General features: G+C 41.0%; 1 protein-coding gene across 6 annotated transcripts in view; it reads left to right on the top strand.

Annotated features, from left to right (window-relative positions):
* EML6 (EMAP like 6) overlaps positions 1-21253 on the top strand; it is a 267083-nt gene that overhangs the window by 127706 nt on the left and 118124 nt on the right. For all 6 annotated transcript variants that reach the window (XM_087436765.1, XM_087436763.1, XM_087436761.1 and 3 more), the window contains one exon: positions 21015-21216. In XM_087436765.1, coding sequence (XP_087292891.1) covers positions 21015-21216 — 202 coding nt within the window. The remainder of the gene's footprint in view (positions 1-21014; positions 21217-21253) is intronic.

Genomic DNA, 21253 nt, shown 5'->3' with positions numbered 1-21253 from the left:
AAAACAAGACAAATTGTTTATTAAAAATAGCTTTAAAGTAATAGCTGCCATAGTAGTAGGAGTTAAAAGCATGGGCTTGGAGTCAGGGGGCCTGGGTTTAAATCCGAGTTTTACCTATGATAGATTTGAGATCTTGGTCAAATTTCTTAATGTCTCTAGGCCTCAGTTTCCTCATCTATTAAATGGAGATAATACTAGCACCAACCTCATAGAGTTGTATGAGGATTATATACACTTGCAAAGTGCTTGTAATTAGTCATGGTGCATAGTCAGCACCCAATAAATGTTAGCGATTATTACAACATGGTGAGTATGTGTATACCAGAGAATATGAAGCAGTTTATATACATCTTTTAAAATTCTCATGATAGGCTTATTATCTCATTTTTACAGATAAAGAATTTAGGGCTGAGAGAGATTAAAGTGGAAAATGTAAATAGGAAAGATAAGACAAAGTCACAAGTGATGTTAGTACACTGAGCATGTGTGGGGAGCTCTGTTCATTTGCTGCAGGTGGGCCTCAAACCCGGCTCTTGGCTCCTGTGGCCAGTGCTGAAGGAGGGGTGCTCAGTACCATGAATCTTGGTCTCCACGAGATGAAAACTTACCCATCGCTCAGGTGAAGGGGTTATTCCCAGTGCTGAGATGAGAGAGAAATTTCCTGAGAATTCTTCCTAGAGAGCACTCTGTGACATGAGACCCAAAGTCCTCAAAAGGCCTGAAGTGGGCTCTTACTCATCAGGTTGTTTTTCATAAAGCCCCTTGATGTGGCTAATGGCAGTGTAGCCACAGAGGTTCTCGAATAGGCTAAATCATGTGGCCGTTCTCGGAGCTCTCTGCTGGCCTGGGGTAGATTCCAGAGGACGGAGAGAAGAATGCACAGACCACCTATTCTTCAGGCCATCCTTCTTAAATAATGCTGTTTGCAACCAAACTCTTCTTAAAAACTGAGCAACAGGGAAGGGAGCTGGATATTGTACTTCCCATATGTACCCGGAGTCCAGCTTCCTTAAATATCTGTTAAATACAAAAAAGTGCATTTTCAGTCAGCTAATCTGGAGATTGGATTGTTATTTTCTCATGGAAGCTCAGGATCCTGGTGTGGACACGTTTCTGAACGCCAGGAAAATGGGTGGACATAGGAAGTTGTAGAATTTAGTGTCCGCTTCAGTGCATCAGCAGGGAGACAATCAAGGCCCTTAAGTTCTCTGACGTAGAGCTTGGGCCAATGTAGCTTTATCCAGAAAAATACTTAAAGCAGATATAAGCAAGCAAGCACCCAGGAGAGCAATGTAAAAAATGTTAGTAAAGCATCCAAAAGTGTTTGACCTTGAGCCTTGAAACTTCTCCCTTCAAGGTAAACTGGGAGCAAAATAGAAATGTGATGAGTTAATGTACTAGATGAGATTATTGACCGTAAACTGGCTAGATGTTGGGGAGCATCAACCAGAAATGATGATTCCTTTTTGGCAGTCACTTTATCCAGCTCATCCAAAAATTGTATCACATAATTAAGGTATAAATCTTACAGTGTGGGGATCAAGGCAGAAGCCATATTTACCTTGCTATACTTGCCTATCTGATAGCGAGTCTGACTTTGGGCTCTCAAAGGAGAGTTCAGGAGCCGGTTCAGAATAAACATCCATATAACCAGGGGTTTGTATTGATTGCACACAGCTAACCCCAGGGTCAACTCCTGTTCCCAGAGTCAGAGGCAGACAGTCAGGGACACCCTTCATTTTGTATCAGTCTCAACAGATTCCCACACACACGGTCCCTTGGCAAGATCAGAGCAGATACAGGTGGTGCACAGTGGATAGGGGAGCCTGCCTGTGCCTCATAGATGTGGCCTAGAGCACCCGGGCTTCCAGTGTACCGGAGGAGGGATTGACATGCATTTTTAGATGGATGACCAGTGGGACAATGGCCTTTATTTCAGGGGCAGTAATGGACTGTGCTTTTAAAGGACCCCACTGCAGTTTGAGCCCAAGGGAACCATGAGAAGGGGTGCCATTCTTCAAATGGCAGCCACTTTCTTGCCACCTTATTAATTTTTGCAATTGCTGATCACTACTAATACTCTCATTTACTTAATATTTTACTTTAAATCAATGTTAATACATTTTTCTCTTTTTACTTCTCATCATAAGCAATATCTGTGAAATCACGGCTTTAATGTGCTATTTATTTGTGTATTTTTTTACTCATTAAAGTAAGTTCTAACTATTGAAATAAAAAATTTTGTCTATGTAGCATCCGCCCCTTCAGTGGTGTCTTTGCCTATCACACTTTTAGTAACACTGTGACAGAAATCCACTATGTACTGCCAAACTTCCAAAGAAATGCTGGAGTTTATTCCAGCCCTCAGTGGAAAAACAGGATAAATGTCTAGCGACGAAAGATTCAGAGGTTCCTGGTTGAAGTGTTGGTGACAACCCCACATCTGGCCCACTCTTCAGCCCCAACTCAGGTAGTTCTCGAGCCTGTGTGGACAGGGCCATGCAGGGAAACCTGCCATGATCCAGAATCACCCTCCGAGATGCTCTTTTGCCCTCAGCCAGGCCTTGGCGCCATCATCACACTGGAGCAGGGAAGGATGCTGGTGAGTTCAGAAGCCGCTTTGCATAGCTCAGAAAAGGGAGAGATTCTCAGAATAGGCCCTCTCTGTGGTGTTCTCTGAGGCCAGCTGCTGGGGCCACCCTGTGACTGGGGCACCATCTAAGGCACGTGAAGGTAGGAATGAGACCAGAGTGAGAAAGGAGACCCAGTGCAATTATAGGCATTAAAATAAGGAGGATTTGAGGAGAGGATTCAAAGTAATTGAAATGTTAACAGTTTTTCTGGTCCAGCTTCCCCCTCAACTAGCCAATACCATGCCCTTGGTCCTCTGAGCATTTGCAGTGAGTGTGGGGAAAGGGGAGGGAAGGAAAGAGGGTGGGGAAAAGGATGACACAGGAGGAAGAAGGCAGAGTGAACGAAGTTTGGGTGTACTTCATCCCACCCCATCCTGCCCCTGAAAGAAGTCTTGGCATTCTCCTCCACCTTCAGGCTCTTTGCCTCAAAAATAGAAGCAAAGTACATTTGAAAGGAGCAGATTCAAGCAAAACAATGTTCGAACTTCCTTGCTCTCATTTTGGACATGAAGCTATATGTATGGATGGTTTCATTCTTGTAAGAATTTCTTGATATAAATGAGCCTTCTTCTATATTTTTGCTGTTTGTGTAACAATGCCTCTTGAGTTCATTTCCATGGGAATATAGTGATTTCTTATTTTACTCAAACAGCCAAACAGCTTTCTAAACAAATTTAACAAGAGAATTAATCATGGCCATGTCCCAATTCCCATGACATAGTACTGATATCCTGTTCCTTAAATATATTAGTTAAAATTCAGAAACTGCTACTTACTAGCATTTGGGAATCCAAATCTATTTATAAAGATCACACTTAGTATGCTATCTATAAAGACTTCTATTGCCCCTCCTGTGGACTTCCAGAAGATCTACAAAATGAATCCGACAATTTCCAAGTTGTTTTATGTAAATAAGATTTTCATATATTTTTGGCTTCCAGTAACTATTAATTGCTAAACATCAAGAGAGAACAATTTTTTAGATAAACTAAGATGAATGCTAAGCTCAGAGAAAAAAACGGTAGTATAGCTTTATTATAGAGAGACAGTATTAATCAGTTCTCTTACATCTTTATAGTCGAGCTTAAGCTAATTAAGACATTTGACTTCCAGTGAAAACAATTAACCCTGCTTTAGATTGAGGCTGAACCAGTTTGGAGATGGGTCATGCTCACATCAACTAGAATCTATATGGCCGGAGTTGACTCTCAGGCCCCTCCTCAAGTCTTAGTCAAAGAAAATGGCCTTCATAAGCCAGGAGGACTATTCCTCAATCAAGGGAATAGTAGTGTTTTATTTACATCAGTAACTTGTACAACTTTTGTGACTTATACAAATTTGCTGACTGGTGAGTCTGTAAACAAGTTTTCATTAACAACAGATGATGATATAAACCAACAACCTAATTCATCCACGATCCCTTATCTATAATTCTGAAAGCTAAAAAACTCAGAATGCGGAAGTATTTTTTTTATGAGAGCAACCAACTTTTTTTTATTGTGGTAAAAAATGCATAATAAAATTTACCATTTTAACCTTTTTTTTTTTTTTGAGGAAGATTTGCCCTAAGCTAACATCCATTGCCAATCCTTTTTTTTTTTTTCCCCTTTTTGCTTGAGCAAGATTAGCCCTGAGCTAACATCCATGCCAGTCTTCTTCCATTTTGTATGTGGGACACCTCCACAGTGTGACTGGCGAGTGGAGTATGTCCATACCTGGGGTCTGAACCCATGAACCCGGGCTGTCAAAGTGGAGCGCACAGAACTTTAACCACTGTGTCACCAGGCTAGGCCCGTTTTAACCATTTTATGTGGACATATTGGTGGCATTAATTAAGTACATTCACCTTGTTGTGCAACTATCACAACCATCCATCTCCAGAAGATTTTTCATCTTCCAAACTGAAACTTCATACCCATTAAGCAATAACTCCCCATCCCCCTCTCCTTCTGGCCCCTGGCAGCCCCATTCTGCTTTCTGTCTCTATGAATTTGCCTATTCCAGGTACCTCATATAAATGAAATTATATAATATTTGCTCTTTTGTGACTGGCTTATTTCTCTTAGCATAATGTCTTCAAGATTCATCCATGTTTTAGCATGTGTCAGAATTTCTTTTGTTTTTAAGGCTGAATAATATTCCATTGTATATACCACATTTTGTTTACCTGTTCATCTGTTGATAGATACTTGGATTGCTTCCACTTTTTGGCTGTTATGAATAATGCTGCAGGGCCAGCCCCGTGGCTTGGCGGTTAAGTGCGCGCGCTCCGCTGCTGGCGGCCCGGGTTCGGATCCCGGGCGCGCACTGACGCACCGCTTCTCCGGCCATGCTGAGGCCGCGTCCCACATACAACAACTAGAAGGATGTGCAGCTATGACATACAACTGTCTACTGGGGCTTTGGGGGAAAAAATAAATAATAAAATTATAAAAAAAGAAATGCTGCAATTAACATAGGTGTACAAATATCTCTTTGAGACCATGCTTTCAATTCCTTTGGATATATATCCAGAAGTGGAATTATTGGATTGTGTGGTATCTCTATTTTTAATCTTTTTGAGGAACTGCCATGCTGTTTTCCATAACAGCTGCACCATTTTACATTCCTTTTAGCAGTGTACAAGGGTTCCAGTTTCTCCACATCCTTGCCAACGCTTTGGTTTTTTTGTTAATAGCCATTCTGATAGGTGTGAAGTGGTATCTCATTGTGGTTTTGACTTGCATTTCCCTCAGGATTAGTGATATTGAGCATTTTTCATAAGCTTGTTGGCCATTTGTACATCTTCTTTGGAGATTTCTATTCAAGTATTTGCCCATTTTTAAATCAGTTTGGTTATTTTTTTGTTGTCGAGTTGTAGGAGTTCTTTATATATTCTGGATATTAACCCCTTGTCAGATATATGATTTGCAAATATTTTGTCTCATTCCATAGATTGCCTTCTCACTCTGTTGATTGTGTCTTGTGATGCACAAAAGTTTTTAATTTTGATGTGGCCCAATATATTTATTTTTTTCTTTTTTTACCTGTGCTTTTGGTGTCATATCTGAGAAGTCCTTGCCAAATACAATTTCATGAAGCTTTCTCCCCGTATTTTCTCACAAATATTTTATAGTTTTAGCTCTTATATCTAGGTTTTTGATCCATTTTGAGTTAATTTTTGCATATGGTGTAAGGTAAGGTAACTTCATTTCTTTCTACAGTATTTTTTATAACTAATTTGGCAGCAAAACCTGACGTGAACTTATATGAGGCTGTTTATTGTTTTCATACATGTGAATATTCATGCACTTCACTGCAGAAATATTTGATTTCAAGGTGCTGCCCCCAACTCGATTGAATGTATTACATAAGTCCAAAATCCAAAATTTTCTAAATCCCAAAATGCACCTGACCCCAAAAGATTTCAGATATATGGGATGGTGGACCGCTGATACATTTTTCAGTGAATATTGAATTCTGGAATTTTCAAACTGGGAGAGACATTGGATGTCAGTGTGTGGAACTCTCACCTTTGGATGAGTAGAATGAGGCTCAGGGTCATTGGCATCTAGCTAACTGTGGGATTAGGGCTCTCAAATCTCACACCAAACTTAATAACAGTGCATTTTGAGTCTGATCATTTTTAAAACAAACTTATGATCTGGGTAAAATAATGAAGCTTAAATGACTTATAGTGATGGCAAGAAAAGCCAGAAAATAATTCTTAAAGCAAGGCAACCAAAATGAAATACATCTATGGTGATAAAATACTTTGAATTAATGGTTGTAAATGATTATGTCTAAAGGAGTACAGTAATTATTCACACAGTATAAGATGCATTATTCATTGACTTACCCATTCAATAAACATTTATTAAGCATCTACTAAGTGTCAGATACATGGCTAGGAACTGGATAGGTTCTTCTAAAAAGCATCCTTCGGGCATTTTATTGGAGTTTTTTGTGGGTTTAATTTAACTCCAACACATATTTGTTGAATTCTTGCTGTGTCTAATGAGCTATTAACTCTGAATCTGGAGATATCTTGTGTTAGGTCAAGCAGCATTCCCTCAGCGTTGAGCAAGTCCCCAGGATACAAGGTGCCCCTTCTCGCCACCTCCGCTGCCCCCTCGCTGGTCTGAGCCTCCATCTTTCACATAGATTACTGCAGTTGCTTCATAACTTGTGTCCCTGCTTCAACCATTATTCTCAGAACAGCAGCTTTAGAGGGATTGTTCGAAGTCTACATGGGCCAGATTGCATTATTCTTTTTCTCAAAACCCTGCATGATTCCCATTTTCCTCAGAAAAAGAGTCAAAGTCCTTAGGATGGCCAGCCAGCCCCTTCCCCTCCCGCCTTCCTCCCTCTGCCCTGCCTTCTGCTCAGGCTGCTGCTGTCACCTCCTGCCTCTGCATCCCCAGACTGCTCCCTCTGCCTGCAACATACTCTCCCCCGGAACCTGCATGACCACTGCCCTCCTCTCCTTAAAGCCTTTGCTCAAGTGAACCTGCCTTAGTGACCTTATTTAAAATTGCAACTCGCTCTTCCTTCTCCACCCCAGGCACTCCTCATCCCCTTCTCCCAGATCTACTTTTCACCTTGTAACAAATAATGTAATTTACATGTTTAGTATGTTTATGGCTGTTGTGTGTTTCCACAAGGGCGGGAATCTCTTTGTTCACTGACCCTCCCAAGCACTTAGAACAGTGCCTGGCACGTGCGGGCGCCCTGAAACAGCTGCCAGATGAATGAATGAAGAGTGTGTTGTGTGACTGGAGTGCAGAGCCTTGTGGAGGAGCACAAGTGGGAAGGCTGCAGGGGGAGGAACAGATAAAGCCCTTCCTTTGTGTCAACCTGCTCTGTTCAAGCTTGACCTTTACGGAACAGCAATGGGAGGTCATAGAAGGGTTTAGGGAGGCAGGTGTCATGGTCAGATCTCCCTGCTCTGGAGTGGAGAGCGGACTGGAGTCGGGCAGGATTGGAGAGGGGAGCCCACGTTATTCTTCCCCACTATGCATTTCTTCATATTACTGTTTTTCCTCCTCAGAGTGCACGGAGGATCATACAGTCCAGCGGTTCTCAACCAGGAGTGATTTTGTCCCGTAGAGGACATTTGGCATTGTCTAGAGACATTTTTGATTGTCACAACTGTAGGGGCGCTACTGGCATTTCTGAGTAGAGGTCAGGGATACTGCTAAACACCTTACAATGACACCTTACAATGGTAGCCACCACGAGGAAGAATTATCTGGCCCTAAAAGTTAATGATGCTGGGGTTGAGAAACCCAGGATAGAACATTCAAAAGACCAGCTCTCAAGTGTGCCAACACCCTTGTTACAATAGAGACAAAGCAAGCACATTCTATTCTGGTCCCTTGAGTGTCTTCCTTACTCACCTCTACTCCCATTGCCTCTATCACCTGTCTTCCTGTCTTCCCACCATTGTCCTTTGGGCTGTGCCTCCTGCTTCACTATTGTCCTGCTGAGAAAGTGGAGGCCCTGCCAAGGAACGTGGGCGGGAGCTGGGGATGGTGAGGTGTGCCTGGAGGGAACGTCTGTGGCGTTGTTTGTTCAGACTCCCATGGGATGTGGTGTCAGACAAGCAGAGGCTGACCATCTGGTTTGTTCTGGTACTAATTCCTCTGTAAACACTTTTCCTGAGCCAGCCTCATATAAAATCCACCCTGGTGTTCCTTCCCTGGGGTGGAGGCAGTGGGTTTGATGGTGTGTTTCTGTCTTCTGGGGTCCTGTTAGGCTGTGTGGATCTTTTGGAGTTCCTGTGGCTGTAGGATTTTGGATCCTGTGTAGTGGATTTTGAAATAGCCAGGGATTGTGTGAAGAGTAGCTATGAATTCTGCCAGAAAGTCTCAGGTGGAGAGCCCTTGTAAACAGGAGCAGCAGGCTCTGGGCACTTCGTGCTGCTGGTGACCCGAAGACCAATTTAGGACTAGCCCCTGCCCAGCCTGTGGAAAGGCCCTGCGACTCTCCTGCAGCAGCTCCCAGGACCGAATGCCTGCTCTGTGGCGGCCTTTGTGCTAAGCACTCTGCAGGCAGGATCCCATTTAAATCTTAAACAGCCCTGGGGGTCCTGGCTCCTGGGGCATGAGATCTGTGTAGTCTACAGGGCTCCGGTGCTCTGAAGGGCCCTGTGCTTGGTTTAGGGCTTTGCTCTTGGTGCCTTGAAATTCTTAATTATTTTTTAACAAGAGGTCCCACATTTCGGTTTTATATTGGGCCCTGCAAATCATAAGGCCAGGCTTGTCCCCCAGTCATCTGTGCTTAGGAATCCTTGGGGAGATGCAGGTCTTTCTTCCCTCTTTTTTCCTTCAGGTTCCAAACTCTGCCTTCAGTGTTACCCTGGGGCACCCAGGAGCTCCTGGCCCACACTCCAGACCCCCTAGGAGGCCTCAGCCACCCCATCCTGAGGGGAGACGGGGGAGGCAGTTCAGAGGTCCCTGCTGTTTTTTCTACACCCTCTTCCAACACTCCCTCTTCTGCTTGAGTGAAATCTCTCTCTCTCTCTCTCCTGCTCGCTCTTTTATTACCTTTTATGTCTTTACCCAAGGCGCTCCTCAGTAATGCATCTTTAATAAGGTTAGGTTTACAGGAAAAGGCCATTATCTTGTCCTGTTTAATCTTGGGTACCATGTCCTGGGCACATATCCACGGAGAAAGGAGATGCCTTTGTGGGGAAGAGAGTTTGCTCCAGACCTGCACTGTCTGAGTCCTCATTTTATCTCTATCCCTTGCTCACTCAGGGACTTTGGGCAAATAATGTAAACTTTCTATGCTTTAATGTCCTCATTTATTCGACACATATTTACTGGCCCCATGTAGGGCCCAGCGCTGTCCTGGGGCCTCCTCTTGAGTCCTTGTGAGCGTTCCCAGGCGTGTGTGTAAAGCTCTGGGTGCAGGGTGGTACTGTTGGGGAGGACTATTCCTGCCCATTTACAGGGCTTGCTTGTTTGACTCAGAATCGGCTTCTCAAAGTCGCACTTTCTTTTTGCCATCTGTTTGTCGGGTCTTGGGCTTTCTAATTCACGAGGGCAAAGTTTTCCAATATGTGACCGAAGAACCGCTGCGTTGGAATCATCTGGTGATGCAGGCTGGAGATCTGAATGTTCAACAATCTAACTGATGTCTGAACATACTAGCAGTGCTTTTCCGTCCAGGGGAGCTAAAAATAACTATGCCTAGTCTCACTCCAGACCAGTTGAGAGGAGTCTCTGGGTGGGGTCCAGGCAACCGTATTTTTAAAAACGCTTTCCATGCAGATTCTGATGCACAGTAAGAGTTGGAGCAGCTGCTCTTGGCCCTTTACCGTAAGTCATGCTTAGGAGCACCACATACAAGAACACTAAGTACCAACCCCTCCCCGCTGCCAGTCTTCTCGGGCCAAATAATTGGGGAAAAAGGCCATTTTACTCCCCCAAGTAGTTCTTTCTTTGTGTGTTGGATCACAGCCTTTTCTTCTGAGTCTGCAGTGCTAGCACATCAAAATAACAAATAAGTTGTAACTCAAGGAAGACACATGCAGCAATTTCTTCATAGCTCTCTGTGCTGATCCCCCGGGGGCCAGAATCTGACCACATGTACAGCAAGTTGTTCTCCATTGAGATGTGAACTTAATAAAAAGACTCAAACAAAGCACAAAAACCTGCTGGTTAAAATAACAACTTATAGTTATTGGTTAATTTCCTAAGGGCCAGACACTGGGTTAAGTGTTTAAATATATTATTGCTTTGAATCCTCATGAGGTGTGAGTGCTGATATTCTCTCCACTTTACAGATGGGAAAACTGAAGATTTGAAAGATTAAATAGCTTGTCATGTCACACAGCTGGGAGGGGATGGGGCTGGAATATAAATCTAGTCCGTGTACTTAACCATTCAATGAACAAGTAGAAAATAAGCAATGCCCTTTAGGTCTGTGATGATATTCATGGACTAGTTCTCCCCATGCCCAGGTTTCAGAACCGTTGCAGAGAGGATTAGAAGGATGCTGTTTCCCACTCTCTGGTCTGAATATAAACTCTGGGCAGAGTGGTGAGAATTTGGTCTTAGAGGATTTTTATGTTTAAGTTGGTTGCTCTTCACTGCCACCTGCTGGCTATCTGCACCAAGCACAGGCCAGAGCCCGGCATTTCTATAGAGGACTGGCAGAAAAGGCCACAGTCTCCAAAATGTGGACACCTCATCAAATCAGCGAGATGAAAGGTCTCCAAAACATGTGCTTTTCCAGAAGAAAAGAGCATTTCTGTGGTTTTAAATAATTAAGATGGGTTTTCCTGCCTCTCTTTTCACTATTGGTAAATTTCTAACCATATTCCAAATAATACCTTGTATTTTTCTGACTCCCAGTGCAGATGATAAAGAAGCAGACAGCTTAATTATTTCCCAATGCAATGGCCACCTCGGCCAGGAAACCATGATTATGTTCCTGTTCTGTGCATTTGTATTGGAGAAGTTAAAACCAAGCCTGGATAGAGGGGAGAAGGGAGCTACTGTCCAAACCTCATCAGGGACCTGCCACTCACCAGGGTCTCTCCAGAATGTGCCTAGAAGAAACTGTGCCGTTCTCTTTACCACTTTGCATGCAGAATGGCAGTTAGGTTCAGAAATGATAAAAACAGGATGTTAGGAAACGTGAATACAGTTCTCTACCCACTGACAAGGTGTCTACAGAAAGTAACTCCTATTTTAAATGGTTATCTTGGAAGTGAGAATGACTGTGTCCTATCTATCTTTGTAGGTAGACTCCTGGGGTTGACTTGTCTGATGTGGCAAATTACAATTTATCTGTTTGAAGAACAGAGTGTTTATGGAGAGTCTGAGTTGGTCTCTGAGAGAAAATACTCACAGCTCATTAAGTTTACACTGTGAACAATGAAAATGTAACAACTCCATCTCTCATTCTCTCTCCTTCTCCCCCTGCCCATATTTAGTCAGAAATGATCCATATCAGTTTAACTTCATTGACTTTGCCATGTGTAAAGCTTCTCCCTTAGATTGGGTAGTTCAGGGGAACTCTTTTTTTCAAATGAAATCTGCTATAAAACACAGATTGTGAGGTGCTGAGGGAAAAGCAGCAGTGGGATTCGCAAACTCTGCCTCTTGGCCTCTCGTTTCCCCGCCATCTCCTCTGAAGAATCCAAGAACTCCCTGGACACAGCCTGAAAACCCAGCGGGGAGCTGTGTGACTTGACTGGCTCATCAGTTTTGGCTGAATTGGAAAGTTCTTCTTTGTTCCTAAACTTCTTTAAAAAAAAAAAAAAAGACAAAGCAAATGTTTTCAAAATGTTAACATTTGTCAATTCCAGGTGGTGGGTTGTTTGTTATAATATCCTTGTGCCTTTCTGAATTTATTCCCCAAAACAAGAAGGTAAAAAATAGTGGGGCTGGTGGGGAGAATAAATGTTTGTACACTGGACCAAGTACGCTGCTGGATCTTTGGGAGAAGTTTCCATTTTCAAGCCATTTAACCTTATGTGACTGGACACGCTATTGGAGGCCTAAGGAGAATCAGCATGCCCATGCTTACAGTGGAGCTGTGGATGCCGGGCCTGTTTGGAAAGGGTCAATCAATGGAATTATAAAGGGATTGTGGTTTGAATATTTTGATAACAGTTAAAAATATATGACATACTGCTATATAATATGTGATATATATCTGTATATATATCGTTTTTATTGAGATATAATTGACGTATACAATTGGATATACATGATTCATATATGTATATTTTGCAAAATTATCACCACAGTGAGTCTAGTTAACGTCTATCACCACACATAGTTACAATTTTTTTTCCTTGTGATGAGAACTTTTAAGATCTACTCTCTTAGCAACTTTCAAATATGCAATACAATATTATTAACTGTAGTCATCATGCTGTATATTACATCCCCAGGACTTATTAATTTTATAACTGGAATTTTGTACCTTTTGACCACCTTCACTCATTGCCCAACCCCCACCTCTGGCAACCACCAATCTGTTCTCTGTATCTGTGAGCTTGGGGTTTTTTTGTTTTGGTTTGATTTTTTTGATTCCATACATAAGTGAGATCATATGATATTTGTCTTTCTCTGTCTGACTTATTTCACTTAGGGTAACGCCCTCAGTGTCCACCCAGGTTGTCCCAAATGGCAGGATTTCCTCCTTTGTATGGCTGAATAATATTCCATTGGATATATATACCACCTTTTCTTTATCCATTCATCCGTCAATGGACACTTAGGTTGTTTCCATGTCTTGACTATTATAAACAATGCTGCAGTGAACATGGGGGTGCCTATACATTTTTGAGTTAGTGTTTTTGATTCCTTCGGGTAGATATCCAGAAGTGAAATTGCTGGATCATATGGTAGTTCTATTTTTAATTTTTGGGGAACCTCCATGCTGTTTTCCATAGTGGCTGCACCAATTTACATTCCCACCAACAGTGCACAAGGATTCCTTTTTCTTCATATCCTCGCCAACACTTGTTATTTGTCTTTTTGACAATAGCCATTGTAACAGGTATGAGGTCATATCTCATTGTGATTTTGATTTGCATTTCCCTGCTGATTAGTGATGTTGAGGACCTTTTCATGTACCTGTTGGCCATCTGTGTATCTTGTTTGGAAAAATGTCTATTCAGATCATCTGCCCATTTTTAAATCAGATTGTTTGTTTTGCTATTGAGTTGTATGAGTTCTTTATATATTTTGGATATTAACCCCTTATTAGATATATAATTTACAAATATTTTCTCCCATTCAGTAGGTTGCCTTTTTGTTTTGTTGATGGTTTTTTTTTTTTTTTTTTTTTTTTGCTGTGCAGAAGCTTTTTAGTTTACCGTAGTCTCATTTGTTAGTTTTTGCTTTTGTTGTCAAATCCAAAAAAATCATTGCCAAGAGTGATATCAAGGAGCTTACCACCTACGTTTTCTTCTAGGAGTTTTATGGTTTCAGGTCTTACATTCAAGTCTTTAATCCATTTTGAGTTAATTTTTGTGTATGGTGTAAGATAGTGGTCTAGTTTCATTCTTTTGTATGTGTCTGTCCAGTTTACCCAACACCATTTATTGAAGAGGCTGTCCTTTCTCCATTGTATGTTCTTGGCTCTTTTGTTGTAGACTAATTGACCATATATGCATTAGTTTATTTCTGGGCTCTCTATTCTGTTCCACTGATCTGTCTGTTTTTATGCCAATACCATACTGTTTTGATGGCTGTAGCTTTGTAATATAGTTTGAAATCAGGAAGCCTGATGCCTCCAGCTTTGTTCTTCTCACTCAAGATTACTTTGGCTATTTGGGGTGTTTTGTGGTTCCATACAAATTTTAGAATTGTTTGTTCTATTTCTGTGAAAAATGCTATTGGAATTTTGATAGGGGTTGCATTGAATCTGTGGATTGCTTTGGATAGTATGGACATTTTAACAATATCAATTCTTCCAATCCATGAGCACAGAATATCTTTCCATTTATTTGTGTCTTTATCTAATTTCTTTCATCAAAATGTCTGATAGTTTTCATTATATAGGTCTTTTACCTCCTTGGTTAAGTTTATTCCTAGGTATATTATTCTTTTTTGGTGCAGTTGCAACTGAGATTGTTTTATTAATTTCCCTCTTAGAACTGCTTTTGCTGCATCCCATAAGTTTTGGTATGTTGTATTTCCATTATCATTTCTCTCAAGGTATTTTTTTTATTTCTTTTGATTTCTTCTTTGACCCATTGGTGTTCAGCATCATGTTGTTTAATCTCCACATATATGTGAATTTTCCAGTTTTCTTCTTGTAATTGATTTCTAGTTTCATACCATTGAGGTCAGACAAGATGTTTGATATGATTTCAATCTTTTAAGATTTATTAAGACTTTTTTGTGGCATAACATATGATCTATCCTGGAGAATGTTCCGTGTGCACTTGAGAAAAATATGTATTCTGTTGTTTTTGGATGCAATGTTCTGCAGATGTCTGTTAAATCCCTCTGGTCTAACGTGTCATTTTAGGCCAATATTTCCTAATTGATTTTCTGTCTGGGTAATCTATCCATTGATAGAAGTGGGGTATTAAAGTCTCCTATTATATTTTATAGCTGTCTATTTCTCCCTTTAGGTCTGTTAATATTTGCTTTATATATTTAGGTGCTTGTGTGTTGGGTGGATAAATATTTACAAAGATATCCTCTTGTTGGATTGACCCTTTTATCATTATATAATGACCTTCTTTATCTCTTATTAGAGTCCCTGTCTTAAAGCCTATTTTGTCTGATATAAGTATAGCTCCCCCAGCTTTCTTTTAGTTACCATTGGCATGGGATATCCCTTCACTTTTAGTTTGTATGTGTCCTTACATCTGAAGTGAGTCTGTTGTAGGCAGCATATAGATGGGTCTTGTTTTTTTATCCATCAGCCACTCAATGTCTTTTGATTGGAGAATTTAATCCATTTACATTTAAAGTAATGATTGATAAGTATGTACTTATTCCCATTTTGTTAATTGTTTTCTGGCTGTTTTGTAATTCCTTTGTTCCTTTCTTCTTCTCTTGCTCTCTTCCTTTGTGATTTGGTGATTTTCTGTAGTACTATGCTTAGATTCCTTTCTCTTTCTTGTATGTACTTAGGTTTTTGCCTTTTGGTTACCACAAGGCTTACATAATGCCACTTATATTTATAATAGTCTATTTTAAGTTGATAATGGCTTAAGTTCAAATGCATTTTAAAGGTCTACATTTTTACTCCCCTCAACGTTTTATGTTTTTAATTTCATAATTTACATCTTTTTATCTTTTTTATCCATTAAAAATTACTGTAGTTATAGTTATTTTTACCACTTTTGTCTTTTAACCTTCATACTACCTTTATAAGTAATTAACCTACCACCTTTACAACATTAGATTGTTCTGAATTTTACTATATATTTACCTTTACTAGTGAGATTTATACTTTCATGCTTTCCTGTTACTAATTAGCACCCTTTCATTTCAGTTTAAAGTAATCTCTTTAACATTTCTTGTAAGGCTGGTCTAGTGGATGTGAACTCCTTTAGCTTTTGCTTGTCTGGAAAATTGCTTATCTCTCCTTCAATTATGAAGGACAACTTTGCCAGGTAGAATAATCTTGGTTGGTGGTTATTTTATTCAGCACTTCAAATATATTTTGCCACTCCTTTCTGGCCTGCAAAGTTTCTGCTAAAAAATCAGCTGATAGTCAAATGAGGCTTCCTTTGTACATAACAAGTTTTTTTTTTTTTTTTTTTTTGGCTGCTGTTAAGATTCTCTCCTTGTCTTTAACTTTTGACACTTTAATTATAATGTGTCTTACTGTGGATTGGATTCATCTTCTTTGGACCTCTCTGAGCATCCTGGATCTGAATGTCTGTTTCATTCCCCAGATTAGGGAAGTTTTCAGTCATTATATCTTCAAATAAGTTTTTTGCCCCATTCTCTCTTTCTTCTCCTTCTGAGGCCTCTATAATGTGAATGTTCATGTGCTTGATGTTGTCTCATAAGTCCCTCAAGCTCTCTTCACTCTTTTTCATTCTTTTTTCTTTTTGCTGCTCTGGTTGTTGAGTTCTACTGCCCTGTCTTCAAGTTCACCGATCCTTTCTTCTGCTTTGTCTAGTCTTCTGTTGAACCCCTTTATTGTTTTACTCAGTTCAGTTAATATATTCTTCAGATCTGTGATTTCTGTTTGGTACTTTCTTACATTTTCTGTTTCTGTTGAAATTCTCACTTTGTTCATGCATTGTTCTCCTGAGCTCAGTGAGCATCTTTATTGACTGTTATTTTTAACTCTTTATCAGGTAGATGACTTAATCTCCATTTTATTAAGGTCTTTTTCTGAGATTTTATCTTGTTTCTTCATTTTCCTTGACGTTGTCTTGGTTTCTATGCATTAAATGAAACAGCTACCTCTCCCAGTCTTGAAGAGGTGGCCTCATGGAGATGAACCTTCTTGTTCAACCCTGCCCTCACTCTTGGTTGTCTCTCAAACCTATGTGATTGTCTAAGAAGCCTACTTTGTTCTTAGTAGGCTTCCAGTACTTGAGGTTGTGCCAAGACCTCAGTGTCCAAAGAGAAGGATCTCAATCAGCACCTAGATTCATGCTGATTGGAAGCTAGACTCTCAGGCAGCAGCTTTTAAAGTATGCAAATTTACCTCTTTCAGAGGAAGACTAGGAGATGGACGTTTCTGTCTAGTCCCTCTGCTCTGAGCCCTGAAGGGATAGCCAGTTAAGAACTGTTTCTTTGTTTATTACTGTCCTGTTGAACCTGTGAACACAAGCCCTGCTGGCCACCAGAGCCAGACTACCAAGGAATGTGTCCTCTGGGTGGCAGCCAAAAAAAGCTGGGGTGCCAGACATGTACACAAGCTACTTTCTTGGAGACACTGATGACCTGGGACAGGGCAGAGGGAGAATATGATGATGGCATCTGCCAGGCTCCCTGGTCTCTGGAGAGAATTGCAGTCAGCCCCTAGATATGTGTTTAATTAAGAGTTTGCCTCTTTGGCCACAGCTATGAAGATAAGTTCATAGGCCTCTTGCACAGAAAGACTGGGTATCTCAGTCTGCTGCTTTTCCTCTCTGCCCTGGGAGGAGTAGCGGGAGTAGCCAGTTAAGAACTGTTTTTCTGTTTGTTACAGTCCTGTGGGACCCATGAACATAGGTACCACTGGCCCCCAGAGGCAGGCACTCAAGGGGTGACCCCCAGGCAACAGCTACAAAAACTGGAGTGTCACACATATGCACAGGCTCTTTTCCAGGAGATTCCAGCCAGCTGGAGTGAGGCAGAGGGAGAGTGCAAAGATGGCACCCTCTGACCTCCTCAATCCTTGGCGAGTATTTCAGTATGCCCCTAGTTGTTTGTTAAGTTACGTACTTGCCCTTCAGGCCAAAGCTTTAAGATAAGCAAATAGGCCTCTTTCCCCAAAAGGCTGGGCATTTAAGTCAGCTGCCTCTGCACCTGGCCCTGGAATGTAGCCATGATGAGCCCACATAAATCCTGTAAGAACTGTTTCTCAGTTTGCTATAGCCTTGTGGGTCTTGTGGACTCAAGCCCCATTGGCTTTCAAAGCTATATGTTTTGGGGGCTCATTTCTTAGGTGCAGGTCTTAAAAGTTGAGGTGCCAGATGTGGGATTCAGACCCTTCACTTCTCAGGGAGAAGCCTGGAGTTATGAGTTCCCTCCAAGTTGTGGGTTGCTGCACCGGTGTTAGGGTTTATGGGGAGGCTGTGTCTCATCTTCTTCTGTTCATTTTGATGTGGATTTTTTCTCACTCACTCAACCAATGTGTAGGAAGTGATCAGATAATTTTTGGGTTTCTTTCAGAGGAAATTGTTCCAAATGCAACTGTAGATTCAGTATGTCCATGGGAGGAGGTGAGTTCAAGATCCTCCTATGTCACCATCTTGAACTGGAACCTCATATATACCATTTTAGTTGGTTTTTGCTGTGTAGATATCTGCTCATAAATGTCTGGCTCCTCCTTAGAATGTAAACTCCATTAGGGCATGAGCCTGGCTTGTTCACTGAGCTCCAGTCTTGGGCATGTATAGGTGCTCAATAAAAATGTTTTTGAATAAATTAATGAATATATCCCTCTTTCTTTGAATGTTCTCATTGAGATTAGGTGTGTTGTCTCTTTTTTCTTAGTATCTTCAAGGACTCAAGAAATGTTTTTAATTTTGATGTTGTATTTTATTCATTCAACAATTCTTATGGAGCATCTACTATATGCCAGCCACTGTGCTCTGTACTGAGGATACAGCAGTGTATAAAACTGAGAAAACTCTTGTCTTCACAGACATTAGAGAAAATGGACAATAAATGTAATATAATAAACAAGTGAATTATTTGATATTTTTTTGCTGATGTTGGAATATAATATCCCTCTTTACTTCCTATTTCTGAAGAACAAAGTGCTATACCTTTTCTGTAATAAAATTATAGACGATGCAAAGCCTGCTGGGGAGACAACAAATTCACCCCCCTTCCTGGAGGAAACAGGAATATATTAATTAGTGAATGGCAACTAAACCTCTGAAAAGGCACGGGAAAGAGATAAGGACAAGAAAGGGACAGTGGCGAAAGGATTGTTGCTACAAGGCAGTTTCCTCCACAGCGGGCTGCTTGCCCTGTCAGCCTGCCATCTTATCCCGACTGCTTTCACCACACATCTGTCCTTCCCAACCTTGAAAGCCCGTCATGATGTTTGCAGTGGAGGATTTTGAGTGATTGACCCTGAGCTAGCTGTTGCCAAGGTATCCCTACTTACTACTCACAGCAGGAATAATAAATCTGCCTGTGTGCTGTCTCCTTCCATTTCAAGACACACAACAATGAATTCAGAGCAAGGAGTGAAGAGAGTTATCTCGTGTAAAAATAGCCTTAAAGTTACTTTTTCCTAAATGAATGCGTTATCTCATTTGATCCTTTCAAGACCACAGTGAGTTAAGATGAGGATTTCAGTTAGTGTCCATATACCCCCGGTTAACCTTTCTGTAGTCTCAGATGTAAAGCAGGACTAGAGCCCATCTTAGTATTTGTCCTGGATCTTTTTTAATAGACTTTATTTTTTTAGAGCAGTTTTAGGTTCACAGCAAAATTGGGTAAAAGATATAGAGAGTTCTCATATACTCCCTGCCCCCATACACACAGCCTCCCTGACTATCAACATCCCCCACCAGAGTGGTACATTTGTTACAATGGGTGAACCTACGCTGACACATCATTATCACTCAAAGCCTATAGCTCAAATTAGGGTTCACTCTTGGTGGTGTATATTCTATGGGTTTTGATACATGTATGATAACATGTATCCACCATTACAGTGTCCTACAGAATAGTTTCATAGCCCTAAAAATCCTCTGTGCTCTGCCTATCTCTCTGTCCTGTACTTTTCATTTTGTAATAAAGTGTTATTAGAATTTTATATTTGAATTTTTTTTTTTTTTTTTTTTGGTGAGGAAGATTAGCCCTGAGCTAACATCTGTTGCCAATCCTTCTCTTTTTGCTGAGGGAGATTGGCCCTGGGCTAACATCTGTGCCCATCTTCCTCTACTGTATATGTGGGATGCCTGCCACAGCATGGCTTGATAAGCGGTGCCTAGGTGCACACCCAGGATCTAAACCTGTGAACCCTGGGCCACCGAAGCAGAGTGTGCGAACTTAACCACTACACCACTGGGCCAGCCCCTGAAAATATCTTTGCTAGAGCTATTTAATAAGTCTTTCAACATAGTAAAACTATTTTCTTGGTTAATAAATAAATATTTCAAAAAATTACGTCAATTTAATTATTTTTAGAGCCTCCATTTATTTGCACAGGGTCCCAATTTGGATGATAAATTACATGGTCTCCATAATTATAGTCTACATTTTATGGGGAGAAAACTGGTCCCCAGGGAGAAAGGGACTCCCCCTCGTGTGTCTGGCCCATCAGATGTAGAGCAGGACTAAAGCCCACATTCTTTGATATCTACCACTTTCTACACCAAAAACAAAATGTCAGCCGGAGAGGCAACTCAAATCTCAAAGACTATCACATCCTTACCCTGTTTAAACTAGTTATGAAAGTGGGATTGCTTCTGTATTTCTAATTCAGACATGAGAAAATTCTCTATGTAAGTAAATAAATAGTGAACCCAGTAAGGAACAGAACAGACTACAAGAAATCTGAGAGATCAAAACTCAGGCAGGCATGTGAAGACCTGCCTAGAGAGGATGAAATACGAGGGAGGTGGAAGGTTGGATTTAGAAGGAGTACTGTGCTTTTAGAGAAGATTTCATAAATTAAGTGAAGAATAAGATCTTCACTGACAAATGTTTGACGATATTTTGAGACTTAGAGTTTCATTTGCATATTTCTGGGATGTGGTGCATCTGTTTATCCAGCAGAATGAGTCTAGGTTCTGATCAAATACATACTAAACTTGCCTAATATGAATTAACCATTCTATAGTATCACCCACGTATCATTTTAATGCAATGTTAACATCCTAAAGATTGAAGTGATTATTAACTTCTCCATAGCAAATCAGATGGAAATTATTTCAAAGAGGGTTAGGTTTTCATAAAGAACGATTTCTCTTCTTATATTCACTTTAAGATGTGTTTAAAATATATCTGGCTGTAAAAACATACAGTTACCCTAAGTCAGACAGGGAAGAGCGATCACTCTTTCGCAAAACAGATCCCAAGGGACTAGGAAAACGACGAACGCATAAGGAAGTGGTAAATAACCCTGTGTATTATTTACACTGTGTATTATTAACACTGTACACTGTGTAAATAACACAGAATCATGTGTGGAATTGATCCTGGTGAAAGGGTATTTACTTTAGGTATTTCCTTTTATTTGTAAATGTGAAGATAAGCTTTTATTTTACTTATTTATTTTTGTCAGGCCTCTCTATCCGGAGTGTGTGCTGGAAAGCAGACCGCCTTCTAGCAGGGACCCAGGACAGCGAGATATTTGAAGTGATCGTGCGAGAGCGAGATAAGCCAATGCTGATCCTGCAAGGCCACTGTGAGGGGGAGCTCTGGGCGCTGGCCCTGCACCCCAAGAAGCCACTGGCTGTGACAGGCAGTGACGACCGCTCTGTCAGGTGAGGCCCCAGCAGTGGCCGTCGTCACCTTGCTGGC

The sequence above is a fragment of the Ceratotherium simum genome, chromosome 11, assembly GCF_057802395.1.
Source record: "Ceratotherium simum simum isolate JZ-2026a chromosome 11, ASM5780239v1, whole genome shotgun sequence".
Lineage (NCBI taxonomy): Eukaryota > Metazoa > Chordata > Mammalia > Perissodactyla > Rhinocerotidae > Ceratotherium > Ceratotherium simum.
Note: the sequence above shows the minus strand (reverse complement) of the source record. Positions and strands in the feature narration are given on the sequence as shown.